Source organism: Manduca sexta, chromosome 4 (genome assembly GCF_014839805.1).
Source record: "Manduca sexta isolate Smith_Timp_Sample1 chromosome 4, JHU_Msex_v1.0, whole genome shotgun sequence".
NCBI classification, from domain to species: domain Eukaryota; kingdom Metazoa; phylum Arthropoda; class Insecta; order Lepidoptera; family Sphingidae; genus Manduca; species Manduca sexta.
In genome coordinates this window covers 2,430,813-2,448,027 of record NC_051118.1, presented here as the reverse complement: position 1 = coordinate 2,448,027, position 17,215 = coordinate 2,430,813, and the positions used below count along the sequence as shown (strand labels likewise).

Here is a 17,215-nt window from a genome sequence, read left to right as displayed (position 1 = left end):
CTAAAGTTGTCGGCAAAGACAGATACAAGATCGGAGGCATAAAGGTTTAGACGGTATAAAATATTTACAGGTCTAGTTTCTGCAAACTCTGCAACCATATTACGCGCAGCTCTTGTATCTGACAGTGCCAACAGCTCTGACGACCTACAAGACACTGAAAATTTGATTGATTTCTAGAAAGCTAATCGTGTTCTTGTGTCCCATTGCGGGAACTTATTGTTACAGGATGGCCGACTGTTACAACGCAGCATGCCAAGCCAAAGCCAAAGCCAAAGCCAAAGCCAAAGCCAAAGCCAAAGCCAAAGCCAAAGCCAAAGCCAAAGCCAAAGCCAAAGCCAAAGCCAAAGCCAAAGCCAAAGCCAAAGCCAAAGCCAAAGCCAAAGCCCAAGCCAAAGCCAAAGCCAAAGCCAAAGCCAAAGCCAAAGCCAAAGCCAAAGCCAAAGCCAAAGCCAAAGCCAAAGCCAAAGCCAAAGCCAGAGCCACAGCCACAGCCACAGCCGCAGCCGCAGCCACAGCCAATGCCAAAGCTAAAGCTAAAGCCATGCCACGGAGGTTGAATGCCGCACTTCCACTCGAGCCAGCCAGCAATATCAATATTGCCTATGGTTCGCCGTTGATTGTTCGTGACATGACATCAATTGTTAAATGACGGGTATAAAACCCAAGGCATTAATTTCAATGGACATTCAATTGTGTGCACTAGTATAAGGCGAAACGCTGTCCGACTAATAAATAAATAATCCTAAGTAATTTGTATTTATATTTCTCCCTTCTGTTTTATAATATTAAAACCCGGATAATAATATTAAAACATCTTGGAAAATTATTAATATTAAAACTGGCAAAACTAAATGACAAGATTGTATTGAACATTAATGACGAACTAGTTTCAGATAAAAATTCTGTGGCACATTACTCCGAAATTTTTTTCAGTAACATGAGACGACAAAATTCTGCCATCCTTACCAGAGCCAGCTGAGTCATTTTTAAAACAAAATTTTGATTTATCAATCCAATTTCAAATTTCACTTTGTTACGCCTTATCTATACTATTATATAAAGCTGAAGGGTTTGTTTAAAAGCGCTAATCTCAGGAACTACTGGTTCGAATTGAAAGTCTTTTAGTGTTGGATAGCCCTTGGTTCTTGGAAGGCTATAGGCTATCATCACGCTATGACCAAAGGGACCAGAAAATAAAAAATGTTGCAAAACGGTTTTTTTACTTTAGAGAGCTTACGTTGCGCGCGCTGCGTAAAATCTTGAAGTTATGCAACAATTTTGTATGACGGGTTTTATTTCTCTTAATAAAATTCAAGAAAATATATTATTCAGCAAATACATTTGTCTGCTTGACTGTACGCGGTATACTCCAAAACCACCCAACTGATTTCTAGAAATTTTGGTATGGAGATAGTTTGAGACCTTGAGAAGAATATCCGGGAAAATATATAGCGTTACTTTTATAACGGAAAAGTTTAGCCCGAAATATTTTATCCACGCGGAGCCGCGGGCAAAAGCTAGTGATGTTATAAAAGTATTCATGAGCTTAAACATGAAGAGCACTGAAGATTTTTGTGGTTTGTCTGTTAAAGCATTGCAGTCGGTGATAGTTAGCATAGCCCCAATCCTTTCTGTTTGTTTTAATTCCCGCATACGAGACGGCATATTCCTAATCTTATGAAGATTAGTAAAGTAGTACCAATTATTAAAGCTGGTTTCTGCAACACCCAAATTGCAATGGGGACCGAACATTCAAAGAATTTCGAGTAAATTGAGTTCAGCAGTCTTTGCTATTTAGGAAGATCAGATATTTAACGGACATGGCTACGGCAGGGTATATTTTGCTTACTTCCAAAGCATTATGTCATATTTCATTTTTTATTTATATATTTTTAGGAAGACTTATAGACTAATAAAGATTACAAAATTACATAACTATATAAATATACATATTGCTTATAATCTCTCTCTCTGCTTATATATATGTTACAATTTAATGTAATTTAATTGAATGCACCGTAGAACATAATGGACACAAGCAGCTACATATATTGCATTCTTCTCTGGGGTTCTGCTGTAGATCTGCAGACCATTTTTATTTCCAGAAACGAGCGATTCGTGCCACTTATAACCTTCACTCTCGCGATTCCCTTAAAGAATTGTTTAAGGAGGTGAATATACTAACTTTGCCAGCTGAATACATTTTTCAGAATATTATGTATGTCCGCAAACACCTAGGTACTTTAATGAAAAACATTGAGTTGCACTGTCTGAACACTAAAAATAAGAATAAACAAGATGTTCCAAATATCTGGCTCTGTAAAACGAATAAATTATGCAATACCTTCCATAATACAATTCCCTCTGAAATAACCAATCTCTGACATAAATTTAAGTGTCATGTAAGTGCAAGTTAATGTCCAAGGGTTATTATAATGTAAAGGACTACCTCGATGATCAGACGGTTTGAAAAACAGTCCTACACACCCTGTCCAAGTCTATGTTAATGCCAATATTAGAAATTAATTACATTATCACGTGTACCTTTCTACTATATTGACATTATAGGTAACAGTTTTAAATTTCCATGACATATTTTATATTCTACTCGTTGACTTATCAATTAGTGAATGACGATCAACCGATTATTTTGTTGCGCTACCCTTTAAATTTATAATTTAAATCATAGTGACCTTGATCTATGTTAAAAATATAAAAATAAAACAACAAAATTATGTATGTAAATGTAGGCGTATGCACGATATATGAATCGTTGTTTCATAGTTTAATGGATGTTTAAGTATTATTATTTTCTTGTCTCTTAATTTTTAGTAGGTATTCTTGAATAAATACTTTTATTTTGATTTTCTCCCCACTTTTACGGTGATGTGCGTGTACTAGCTTATATAATTATTGTACCACCAATGTACTCTTTTCCACCGTCTGTATACAAATTAGTCTTCTTTTATTACATTTTTGGTGTACAAAAAAGTTTTAAATAAATAAATAAATAATCAGACTTTGTATACAAAAGACTTATAAAAAATACGAAAGATTAAATGGGCAATGGATGACAAAAAAATGCCTGGAGTTTCTTTCTGCCTCTCTTCGGGTACCGCTTAGGTAGCTAGTGAAAGGCTGGTAGGTTAACTAGGTTAGGACTTTTATCGTCCTCACCGGTGAGAATCGCGACGCGTTCCTCCCTTTATGTTTATTAAGATTATATACATCATTTTATTTCTTCTTTCCTGCCAGCCCGAGCTGGCTTCTTAGCTTTGTTTACTTTATAGTCTTTCAATTATTTTATGTCCAATATAAATTGTCTTTAGTTTATATAAGCGACTTAATCTAAGTAATAATTAAATATTCTCATGTACCTTGACTTATCATGAGTGCAACTATGTTCGCCTCCGTGATGAATAAAGTATTTTATTTTTATTTATACTATGTGATGTTGACGCAATACTTTTTCCCCTATGTACGAAGGAGACTTTCCCGCCCTCACACCCACCACTACAACTCCTGTACGCCTGTTCTAGGTTATGTTGGTACTGATTATGAAGTTGATAACTGAATATGTTCTTGGTCTGTATCAGCCTGGAGACTGCAATTTCGTGATATGGCGATAGACACCTCTATCATGTCATGAAAACTCATTGGGAAAATTAGTTGCCCAGGTCCACCTACTCCTTCGGAGATAAAGGTGTCATGCGTTTTGTTGTCACAAGGCGGGTAGAGCCACGATCAAAAGCCAGTTCCATGCTAATGGATATTATTTTTCCTGTTGTTTACCATAATCGGGAAAAAAGATTATCACAAGTAGGCCCGTAGATCGTTGTGTATTGACAACTTAAATCGCCACTTCATGGGTGGTCATTATCTTGACCTATAAATGCGACTTGATACGTTAAAGTGTAAGATACTCTAACTACAAAATCTGATAAGTTATCAGTATTATGCGTACAAATTCCATAGCCGTAACTTTTAGCTCTAAGGGGAAAAGGTTTGTGGTTAATTAAGAATCAATTATGCCTAAATAATGGGCTTAGAGAAAGTACATTTTACGCAAATACATTGTTTTCACCACTATGTAAACGTATAAAACCTTGGGAAACCCCCTGCCTCAAAATCATAATGAGAAGGCGTACCCAAAAGTAATTGTAACCTGTGTTGTCAATGCTTCTTCAACTTGAGGAACGATTACAACAAGAGAAGAACGTCTGTCAAAACTCTAGCAGTCCAACAACAGCAAAATCGGCGGTTGCTAATAATCAAAACCCTCGAAAACTATAAAATGTTGAAAAGCATTTTCGCATATAAATGGTTAATGCAGTGGCATCTTTTCCAGTTTGCTGGTGGCAGCAGTAGCATGCGGCGAGCTAGATTTTCCCCCGGGATTCCAATTTGGAGCTGCTTCATCAGCATACCAGGTGGAAGGGGGCTGGAATGCTAGTGGTAAATATAAATTCCAAGATTCTATCAGGTATCCAATTCTGAAGTTTAATTCTGATCTTTAAATCTAATCTGAGTCATACTTCTTACTAGATTTAGCGTTCCGAACATTCACTGTGTTCAACTGAATTGAATTGCAATCCATTCAAACTGACTTTAGTAAGGTCAATACTTACAGTTGCAATATTTACACTTGTGTTTCTGTACGTAGTGGCGCTCATGATATAAAAACTCGAGTCTAAGTGTAAACGTGGATTTGAATAAAAATATTAGTTAAATAAGCAAAATTGTTTGCTGTTCAAGTGAATAAATAGGTTGTAACAGTGACGTTTGGTTGCCATTTTAGTTCAGATTTTGAACAAATATTTAATATGGACGTTCGTGTCTATAGAATATACGTTAATGATCTGAGTATTAATTCTTACAATATTTTTATTTAGATAAAACCGAGAGCATTTGGGACAGGTTTGTACACGAAAAGCCCCATTTCATAGCTGACCAGGCGACTGGAGACGTGGCTTGTGACTCCTACCGCCTCTGGAGGCGCGACATCGAGATGGCTTCTGAGCTTGGCCTGCACTTCTACCGCTTCTCCATTGCCTGGAGTCGACTGATGCCCAACGGTTTTGCCAACAAAATCAGCGAGGACGGACTCAACTACTACAACAACCTGATCGACGGACTCCTTGAGAAGGGCATTCAGCCGATGGTGACGCTGTACCACTGGGATCTGCCGCAAAGACTGCAGGATTTAGGCAAGTTTCCCACTTCTTTGTTAGCGCAGACGAACCTTATCTATCTATCTATATCTTCTTCTATACTTATAATAAATCTGTAGAGAAGTCAATTCTGTACATGAAATATATTTCCAAAATAATAACTATCAGGGGGTGATTAGGGATCGATACTGATGCCGAAAATGCAATTAGTAAAATTTTTGTCCGTCTGTCTGTCTGTCTGTCTGTCTGCATAACCGTTATAGAAACAAAAACTACTCGACGGATTTTAACGAAACTTGGTACAATTATTTGTCATACTCCTGTGCTGGTTATAGTATACTTTTCATCACGCTACAATTAATAGGAGCAGAGCAGTGAAGGGAAATGTTGGCAAAACGGGAGAAGTTACTCCATTTTTTAAGTTTTCGCCGCGTGTGTAACCTTAATGGTTAAAGCTACACAGAAATCATGTATGACGGAAATGTTCGCCTTAAAATTATATAAAAATATCCCACGACAGCATATGTCTATCTTTTATGGTTGACTCATAATAACACGTGTAGCTCCCGATAGCATATTACGTTTGTCACACTCTCAGTCAGCCCCGGATCGGGGGGGCAAGCTAGGCCCGTGCCCCGGGCGGCGAATTTAGAGGGCGGGAAATTCAAACTTGGCAGACGAATACACATCTCATCATTAACGCAACTTTGACTACTGCGACATCTATACTCTATACTATTATATAAAGCTGAAGAGTTTGTTTGTTTGAACGCTCTAATCTCAGGAACTACTGGTTCAAACTGAAAAATTCTTTATGTGTTGGATAGCCCTTTGTTTGTGGCGTGCTATAGGTTATATATCATCACGCTATACCCAATAGGAGCGGAGCAGTAATGGATAATTTCAGGAACTACCGGTTCGAACTGAAAAAATATTTTTGTGTAGGATAGCCCTTTATTCGTGAAGTGCTATAGGTTATATATCATCACGCTATACCCAATAGGAGCGGAGCAGTAATGGCTAATCTCAGGAACTACCGGTTCGAACTGAAAAAATATTTTTGTGTTGGATAGTCCTTTGTTTGTGGAGTGCTGTATATCATCACGCTATACCCAATAGGAGCGGTTCAGTAATGGCTAATCTCAAGAACTATCGGTTCGAAAAAATATTTTTATGTTAGATAGCCCTTTGTTCCTGGAGTGCTATAGGCTATATATCATCACGCTATGACCAATAGGCGCAGAGCAGTAACAGTTTCAGCATGTTGCAAAAACGGGGAAAATATATTATTTTTGAGAGCTTCTGTTGCGTGCGCTGCGTAAACGGTTAAAGTTATGCAACAATGATGTATGACGGGATTGTTCCTCTTAAAAAAGTTATACAAAAATTTATTATAAAACAAAGTCCCCCGCTGAATTTGTCTGCCTGAACGTGTTAAACTCAAAAACTACCCAACGTATTAGGATAAAATTTGGTATGGAGACAGTTTGAGACCCTGTGAAGAACACAGGCTTCCGGGAAAATATATAGCGTGACTTTTATAACGGAAAACTCTAGCCTGAAAAACTTTATAACGCGGGCGGAGCCGCGGGCAAAAGCTAGTTTTGAATAAATCCTCTAGCATGTGACTAGATAATCAACGCATATTTTTCTTAGACTCTTAAAGCCGAGTATACTTTATGAACGACTTCATTAATTTAAAGAAAACTCCTAACAAGTTAGACGATAATTCCAGGCGGGTGGACTAATCCCCTCATTGTGGACTGGTTCGGAGACTACACACGCGTGGTCTTCTCCCATTTCGCAGACAGGGTCAAGATCTGGATCACCATCAATGAACCCATAGTGGTTTGTGACGCCGCTTATATTGCTAACACCAACGCACCAGGAATATATGACCCTGAAGTCGGCATTTACTTGTGCAATAAAATGTGCTAATGGCACACGCGAAAGCTTATAGGATTTATGACAAGGAGTTCAGAGCGATGTACCAAGGTTAGTAATTTTGCTTCAGACCTTTGTTTATGGCAGCAATGCAAAAAGAAAGTAAAACCTTTACAAAAATCATGCCCTATAAACACCAATAAAGCTATTAGGAGGAATATAAAGACTATTTTTTTGTACAGTTGTATTTGGAATACTTAACCAAAGAGGCGATATTAGCTCAAAGTGGCCAATACGACAAAATGCCAGTTTTATATTTAATGACCTCAGAACAATAACAAGCAAGACCTAATATTACACTACTCCCTATAGAAATAAAAAGGTAATATAAGAAATAAATCTATACAAAGCGTTTCTAAACTTTAAATATAAAAATTGGAGTTGAAAGAAAAGTGTTTTCTGATAGTAGATAACTGAAAAATTAAATAAACAGATTACCAAACACCAACTCTTAAGCTTATTTTTAAAGAAACTTTTTCTGTTTTTCTTTTTTAAGTTTCGCTTAATCAAACCCTTAATTTTGTACTCCAGGTGAATTGTCACTGGCTAATCACCTGACATGGTACGAACCACTCACCCCTGAAGATGAGGAGGCGACGGAGAAAGTGAGGCAGTACATGGTAAATTAGAATAATAATTTATTTACCAGTGGCGAAGAGTCCATATAACCCGATTTCTGCCGGCTTCCCTTTCGTAATTTATGTAAAATTTTGCTAGCATTAGAACGATTTGCACGCAACGATTTACCGCACTTATTAGTACCTATAAGTTGTGTCGTGTTACCTTTCAAAAAACTTCGCCCTTCGCCATTGATTTACATACAAAGCAATCGTCGGTAATTCAATCGAATTCAATATCACATAAGCCGTAACATAACAGTGGTATACTTAGAACAAGCCAAACCCATATAATATTATATGACTGTTAAAAATAACGGTGTCGAAGTTGCATTACGGTACGACTGCAGAGCTGAGGTCTTGGGTTTGATCTCCGGATCGGGCGGTGATATTGGGTTGTTCTACTCACTATCAGCCCGGAGTCTGGAATTTTGTAACTGGTATAGCGATAAACCTACTATCACATTATGGGACGGAAAACACGCAGCGGAAAGTGTCTATTAGTTCCGCCTCTGTCTGCTCATTCAGGGATAAAACGCGTGAGTGTGTGTGTGTGTGTGCAAGTTCAATTGTTTTTTGGATTGTAGTGGATTTTGTTAAATAGTTTTTTTCTTTTTGTTAATATAGAGGCCAATCGTAGATTTCACTTGAATTTCCCAAAATGTGAGCCACAAGATATTCTTTTTCAAACCAGTTCCTTAAGGGATTTGGCTTAATTGTACAACCGGTCGACTTCCTAACGCCAACTCGCCACATGAGATTTGAACACAGGACCTCCTGGTCCGAGTAGCATATACTATACCAAGAAGATAATAGGTTAATAATAATCCCAATTTACTAGGTCGGTCGCTACTCCCACGCCGTGTACTCGAAAGAGGGCGGCTGGCCGCCAGCGGTGGAACAAGTTGTGGCTGAACTCAGTAAAGCTAAGGGTTACTCCGAGTCCACCCTGCCAGCGTTTACTGACGAGGAAATTGAGTTCATTAGAGGTGAGATCCTGGCGCGTTTGCTGGTTTTACATTTGATTTAAAACCCGCCGTAATGATAGCAAGTGTAACGCGTTCCAAGATTAACCTATAAACCATTAGTTTATAGTCTTACCTCTTTTTTTTAACGTGCGCGGCAAAACGACCGCACTGTACCTGATGGTAAGTGGAGTGTGGTCCAATACAATGTCGACTGACGAGAGATGATTACCCCTCGACAGTCGACACAATTATGATCCCGGAACGCGACACACGTGGGCCACTATGGCGAGTTTTAACACCTAGTGCACGGGGGATGCTATTCGAGCAAATATAAAATATATCCTACTACCAGCAAACTTATTAAAACTATTGGTGTATCCGAGAACCTACATCGTGTTTCGAACAGGCCGGCATGATTGCCACCCGACCAGGGGTGGTCATTGCTCGTCAATCGATATTGGACGCCAAACAATTTACCATGAATGACGTTTTATAAATACACGTGTCATTGACCAGCAACATCGTTCGTGAAAATATGCTTGTTCTGAGTAAAACAGCCTGAGAAAACTGCGTACTACTTACTAAGGTTACGGACCTGTACATATAATTACAAAATGTCTCTAGGAAGGAATAAACAAATTCAGCATATATTTGTTAGAAAAGGATATGCAACGATAGTTACGTAAAAATGAGTGCCGCACGCTCATTGGCCAAAGCGCGTGTGACGTATAAACAGAGAAATCTGGGAAAAAGTCGGTCTCTTGATTTTATTCGTGTTCAATAAGTTCGAACTTAGATCGAGTAAAATAGTATAAAATAATATATTTTCATAAAAATATGCATGCATTAAATAAAATAATTTTAAAAATGTATTAATTTATTCATGTATTTAAGTATACATAATGTAATGAATTAAGAAAACAATTTATTGCGTGAACAGAGAAAGATTTATGTTGGATAAGGTGAACTATGTAAAAACATTTATGGTCACATATATATCACTCGCTCGGAAATGATCGGAACAGATCGTAGAATATGTTGTTGGCATCCGATCGTTCTCACACCTTTGAATCCTAATTACACTCAACCATTTTTCTTCCAGCAGTCCATCTTTAGGGATTCTATTACTGAAAGAAAAATAAAATAGTAAATATTTACAAGTGTTCTATGTAAATTTATTTATACACGATTCATTATTACCTAAATATTATATTCTTTTATTACATACAATGTTATTATATAATACAAAAATAGAAGATTAATCCTGATACATTAATTACCCATCTTCCCATAGCATCTTGCATTGACACGGACCGAGCGTCGACCGCCGCGCCGCGCCGTCGCCATGACAGTCGAATAAAATGCACTCGGTTTATTAGTTTAAAAATAAGTTAAATAGTGTATACTTATTACTTAGGCATGAAATGAAACTTTTTTCCATTCACAGTTGCAGTATAATTTGTACATCGTCTAAAAACACAGGAAGGCATTTTATTTAGAAAATATACAAGTTAGTAAGCCGAGTAGCCGCGACACTGGATGGAGCTTGACTAAATGAATGTCGGGCAATTTCTTTAATTTCGTCTTGCCATTATAAAGCTCGGGCAACGTCTCTATGTTATTAAAAATATTTTAGTTTTCCATCAGGTGCAATGTGGAATTCGCTGTTCTCGCATAAATAAAATCAATTTGCAGGTACATTTGACTACTACGCAGTGAACCACTACACGAGTCAACTGACGCGTACGGTGGACGACGGGTCGCCGGGGCTCAACGTGGAATACGAAATACATCCTGATTGGAAGCCCACACAGTCCTCGTGGTTTTATGTGAGTTCTGACCTAAAGATATACAATGTTCAGAAAGCAAGGTAGACACGGGAGTACATATAGAATCTGCCATGCTTGGACAAAAGATCAAAAGAGTTCAGGTTTGAATAGAATTTATTCAGCCATTTTAAGATCGTCTTATTTTCTAATGCAATAGGGTATTTGAGTTATTTTTCATAATATCATTTCTAAAACAGACGAAATAATTGATATCTGGTGAATCACTACAAGTTATAGGCCTTTGAAATTAGATAGTAGGGGTGAGTGTCAAATACAGAAACGGGACGAAATATTTGCATGTGACGTCAGCGGCATAACGATGCTTGCGAAAGAAAGAGATGGAGCGATATCCCCGCTCCACGCCCACACCTGGGGGCCTAGACAAAAGCCAAGCGTGACGTTAACCGTACTCGCTAATGCCTAATCGTAAAACGCTAACGCTTAAACGTCAACGTAACTAAATCGGTAGACAAAGTACACATTGTACGCTAGCCGCCCATTCCGCACGTTTACACGCTTAGTCGCGCCGAATTCTATTAGTTAGTCTATGGTATAGCGTGAGAGATTGTCAAATGCAATCGTCCATCTTTGTAATTTGCATTTTCGGCGCGAGATTGCCAGATTTGGAATCTCGAGTACCTATATGCAAGCTATGCAAAATGTGGTTTTGTGGTATAAAGCTGTACTTTTATGAATATTGTTGTATACCTAAATATAAATAATAAAATAATAATAAATACATTGAAAATATAAGCATAATAAAATTGTTACACTCTATAGGTGGAAATGGTATTTTTTTGTTGTTGTTTTGTAATGCTTTCTTATAAAGCATTTATGCACAGGTATTATAATACTTTTTCAAATGAGAACTTTCTTTTTATTATTATTATGTATGGAAGATCATCACATAGACGTCTTCAATCAGACGAAAACATTCTTTACTTAATCGAAAACGATTGTTACATTCCAATTCCTGCAAAATTACAATTTTCTCCATTTCGCAGCGATATATTCTTGTTCGTCTCTGACAATGATATTTCGTTATTAGCGGCCCATAATAGTTTTAAACTATGCATAATGATGTAAAAAAAGTATATTTCACTAATTTTCCAGTTGACGAATACCGTAGCGTGAGGTCTACAACTGTTGATAAATAAAACGTGAATCGGTGACGCTAAATAGCAGTTTCAGTTGTCAAAAATGACACTTGTCTACCATTTGTATGTTTCATTTCTCTATGGACTGTTTATTAGTCACACTAACGTTAACGTTTCTTTCCGAATGCCAAATTGAAAATTTTTGTCTACCAATTTTTGCAGCAGTCACGTGACTTCTCTTCAGCATATGTCATTTTCATACATTTTGAACTTACCGTAAGCGTGAACGCTAACAGAAAAGGGTTTTTGTCTAGACCCCCTGGGGCCTTATTCTCTATCCCGCTCGTTATTTTAACAGTGCGTAACAAGCACGTAACACAACGCATCATGTTTAGGACTATAGAAATTTGGCTTACAGAATACCATTCCACACACATTTCTCGAAGATAACATGACACGGCCGCGTTACGCGTTTACACTATCATACAGAATAAGGGCCCTGCACGTAACAATATTTGAAATTTGAATTACCGTCTCATTTCTTATCGAAATGTAATACTGTTTTCAGAGAAGGATTTCTTTTTTGTACTAATTGCTGTTACATATAAAAAATGCACGAAATCAAACATAGTCGAATATAATATACCCTATTGGTGAAACTATCTGAGCAACTTCCATAGATCGTATCAACTCTCATAAACGATACCAGTCGTTAATTTCGCTGGTGGAAGGATATTTGTCAGTTTGTCTTGTCAGGCGATACTCTATCTATATTCTGGAACCTACCCGACTTCCATTTAGAAGTAGCGGGATCACTTTGTCGTGGAAGTTTAAATAAAAACCTTCGGTTCAGCGGAAAGGACCACTAGAATCATGATTTCATAAGTTTACGCGGATGTCTCTTTAATAAATGTATGTATTTTTAAAAAATAAAATAAATAAATAAAAATTTTGGACATTGAAATAAAATTATTTTTCATATTAGCTTATTTTTTATCGCGAAAAAATCCATTAAAAATAAGTTATCTGTAATCATGTCAAACTTTCTGAATGATTCAAGCATCAGTGACAAATGTTACTATCATTTCAATCAAATGCAATCATCAGTGTAAGTGACAGTCGGTCCAAAAGCGAAATTCTTTATTATAATTGGCCGTAAATTAATGAATTTCCAGGTTTATCCCGAAGGTATCCGTAAGCAAATACTGTGGCTGAGGGAACGGTATGGTGATATGAAGTTCATAATCACAGAGAACGGGTACTCCAGCTCAATCGGGTTGCAAGACACGGAGAGAATAGAGTATTACAAAGAATATTTGAAACAGGTATCGTTTTTTTTTTATTGCTTTGAATGACGAGACGAGCTTGCCGTTCACCAGATGGTAAGTGATACGACCGCCCATAAACAGTAGAAACACCATCCAACAACCTGAATTACAAAGTATTGTTTGGTATTCCATTGCGCTCGCCATCCTGAGACATGAGATTTTAAGTCTCACTATGTAGTTACACTGGTCACAATGTCCTTCAATCCGAAATACAACATTGAATACACACTACTGCTTGGTGGCAGAAATATACATTGCGATGGTACCTACCCAGGCAGACTCTCACATACGAGAGACCTACTATTAGTTTGTTTTACTATTGCAATAGCAATGGTACGCTATAGACATATTTTGTATAGCATTAATCGACCGATTGGACTCCCCAGTACCATTGTCTTACGGAAAACCAAGTGCTAGAACTCCTGGACGTTGACCTCACTTGACCCTTTTTCTTTTAACCCAATTTACGCTACAACAATTGAATCAAATGACATATACAGGGTAATTTTGACATTGCGTTACTGAATGAAACCACTTAATTATCTCTTAGAAAATAACACTTAATAATTAGTTACTCGAACCATAGTTATAATATGTAAGTTGCGACAAAATAAATGTCACCCACGAAGTTTACAGATGATGACCTTATAAAAGTCGCTGTATAAAAGTCCTTATAGGAGGTCGCTGTATGCGGGCCGCTTCTAATATGTCGATTTCGAAATCTTTGCGGGAGGTCCTTGTGGACATCCTGCGGCTGATGATGATGGTGGTACATACATAACATAACATCACGCATTTTATCCCCGAAGGGGTATGCAGAGGCGCAACTAGGGCACCCACTTTTCGCCAAGTATGTTCCGTCCCATGATGTGATAGGGGGCGAGCCTATCGCCATATCGGGCACAAATTCCAGACTCCGGGCTGATACTGAGCAGAAAAACCCAAATATCACTTTGCCCGACCCGGGATTCGAACCCAGGACCTCAGAGCGCTATTGTACCGAACATGCAATACAACTACGCTACCGAGGCAGTCATGATGATGGTGGTGTAATATGAATATATAATATTAACATTTTTCATGCTTATGCCACTATTAGAAGAAGAGAATTCCTATATATAAATACACTCACGCAGACGCCATATTTGCATTCAGCAACAAAATGAAAAATAAATACAACTGGGTTTTTATAATGTTTGTTATTCATGGATGATTTTTGGCATAATATTTGTAGTATGTAGACGATAATGGTTTTATTTATTCACACAATGTCAAAATGATCCAGTATAGATGCGTAGCACATCGCACGCTGAAAACAAAAGTAGACAAGTTAGAGCGACATTTGCAATCTGCAGAAAAATTACGTCATAATATCCAAAGATCTATTTCTTAATAGGTCACTTAGGGCATCACTAGATGTCACAAGTGTCTCTTCATACTTTTAAGTTTTGTGTTTGTTCGTTAAACATAAACTGACACTAATCCAGTTCGTGTCGTCAGCGACAATTAATGTCGCTCTCACTCAATACTGTCAAATTTCGTATAATGCCACTTTTGTTTTCATCGTGCGATATGTTAAATAAATTAGAAATAACTCTCTATCTTCCTTCTAGCTCCTTCTGGGCATCAAGGAAGACGGTCTCAACATCACTGGATACACAGCGTGGACCCTCATGGACAACTTCGAGTGGACGGACGGGTACAACTCGAGGTTCGGCCTCTATGAAGTGGACTTCACGTCTCCAGAACGAACTAGGACTCCTAAAGCATCCGCAGAGTTCTATAAGAAAATAATACAACGACACTCTTTGAACGTAGATTAACTAATCAGCAGACCCTTACCCATGCGTTTAATAGCCGATTTATTTATAGCCAAAACAGGAAAATAAAAATCCATGGTTGCTTTACCGTTTTAAAGTTTTCAATAGAAGAATTTAGTTCTATATTTTGATACAACATGGCGCTGTTTTAAATTTTTCTGGTCATGCCTATAATTGCTTTAATTTCATCGATATAATCATGTTACATCGAATGATAGCCCGTAGCTACAATAGACAAATATTTAAGTATCAATACGAAAAAAATTATTATTTGTTATTTTTTGTATAAATATTATACATGGCAAAATAAAATATTATACATGGCAAACGCATTATCAATTATGAGTCCTATTTTTGCTTTATATTTCATGTATATGTGTATAATGTTTTCTTATGTTACGACATTAAAATAAAACTATTGTACTGATATTATCACGATCTTTAATAATGTTTCGAAGACTACAGCTTTCGAAACGTCAGGAGAAAATTACAATATAAAACCCGCAATAAAATCCGCAAAAATAGTTTTATTTGAATACACATATAACTTATACTAAATACTACCAAGGTAAATCTGACTGCTGGACACAGTTCATCCTACTTTGTATAAATACTTTCGATGATCAAAATATTTCGATGCATGATAATATTGAGAAAGAAACGATCTGCCGAAACTTGAGTCTAATTTTACAATTCTAAAAAAGGATTGGCACGGTCGTTCACCGATAAAGCGAACGATAATTGATAAACTTAAAATTATTTTAACAAAAAATTTTACCGCCTTCAAAAACCACTCAAAACCAAAAAATAATTTCACTGTGTATGTTTGTTAGTAGTAAACGCGTACCTACTCCTTTTAATTGATTTGAAAGAAATTTAGCTCATAGATGGACCATGCAACAAATATAGCTTAACTAGCAATTTTAATTAGGCACCCACTCCAAAATTGGTATCCAGTATATACCTGTTGTTATATTTGTTGTATGGTCCATCTATGAGCTAAATTTCTTTCAAATCAATTAAAAGGAGTAGGTTCGCGTTTACTACTAACAAACATACACAGTGAAAGGTGTAATATCAAGCACATGTATGGTGTTTCATCTTTTTCTTTCCTCTTTTTTCGGGGCAGGGTCTGTAATACACCCACATTTGACCAGCTATATGTAACAGGGGAAAAATTTGGCTAGTGTACAGCTCACAAATTTCAATATTTCCTTAATAGTTTCCATTTGCTGTGCTGGGGCGGTGTGTTCATCTCTGGTGACGATGTGACTTGTAGACTTTATACGCTGGCAGCACATTGTTTTCGTATATTCGTTAATGTATTTATCTAGCTTAACTAGCAATTTTAATTAAGCACCGACTCGAAAATTGGTATCCAATATATACTTGTTATGTGAAATTATTTTTTTGGTTTTGAGTGGTTTTGGAAGGCGGTTTAATTTTTTGTTAAAATTATTTTTATATTTTGCTTTTTTGTGTTAGTAAAAAATAGACCGTCTCAATGGCATAGTTGTGTTTCGCTCACGATACGACTATCGCACTGAGGAGTTACACCTCTGAGTACCACTGAAAAGGGGAAAAGGTCTGATGCTATATATATGTATGTAAGAAGTAGATTCAAGCAAACCTAACGCAAAAACACAACTGATATTATTTGGCTCACAGTACAACTATCGCGCTGTGGTGTAACACCTCTGCCTACCCCTGAAAAGGGGAAAAGGTGTGATACTATATGTATGTAAGAAGTGGAGTCCACTAAACCCAACACAAAAACACAACTAATGTGTTTCGCACGCAGTACGACTATCGCGCTCAAATGTTACACCTCTGCCTACCCCTGAAAAGGGGAACAGGTGTGATGCTATATATATGTATGTAAGAAGTAGATTTAAGCAAACCTAACGCAAAAACACAACTGATATATTTCGATCATACTATACTATTACGCTGTGGTGTTACATCTCTGCCTACCCCTAAAAAGGGGAAAAGGTGTGATGCTATATACATATATGTATGTATGTAAGAAGTAGAGTCAATTAAACCCAACCCAAAAACACAACTGATATGTTTCACACACAGTACGACTATCGCGATGAAATGTTACGCCTCTGCCTACCCCTGACACGGGGAAAAGATATTATGCTATATGTATAAGTATGTGAGAAGTACAGTCAACAAAACTCAATGCAAAAACATAACTAAATACGTCACAGGAAAGCTAAATTCGCGATTTCGTTTTCTTGGACGACATAATTGTTCTAGTTTTTTTAATTTTAAAACCAAACTACCGAAGCGATCTTGAAAAATTTTATGGGACCAATCTGGAGAGAAATTCTTTCGAATAAAAAGAATTTTCCAAATCGGTTCATAAATGAGCGAGTTCTGAGGTAACAAACATACAAAAAAAAAAAAAAAAAACTTTCACGTCGAATTGATAA

General features: G+C 37.1%; 1 protein-coding gene across 1 annotated transcript; it reads left to right on the top strand.

Moving 5' to 3' along the window:
- The first annotated feature begins 1,820 nt into the window (after positions 1-1,820).
- Positions 1,821-15,296, top strand: LOC115444578 (myrosinase 1). Its single transcript, XM_037442069.1, is given in 10 exon segments — positions 1,821-1,834; positions 4,334-4,455; positions 4,893-5,207; positions 6,907-7,098; positions 7,101-7,166; positions 7,647-7,735; positions 8,574-8,721; positions 10,396-10,529; positions 12,802-12,951; positions 14,568-15,296. Coding segments are annotated over 10 exon segments (1,440 nt in total). The 3' UTR covers positions 14,778-15,296.
- The last annotated feature ends 1,919 nt before the right edge of the window (positions 15,297-17,215 follow it).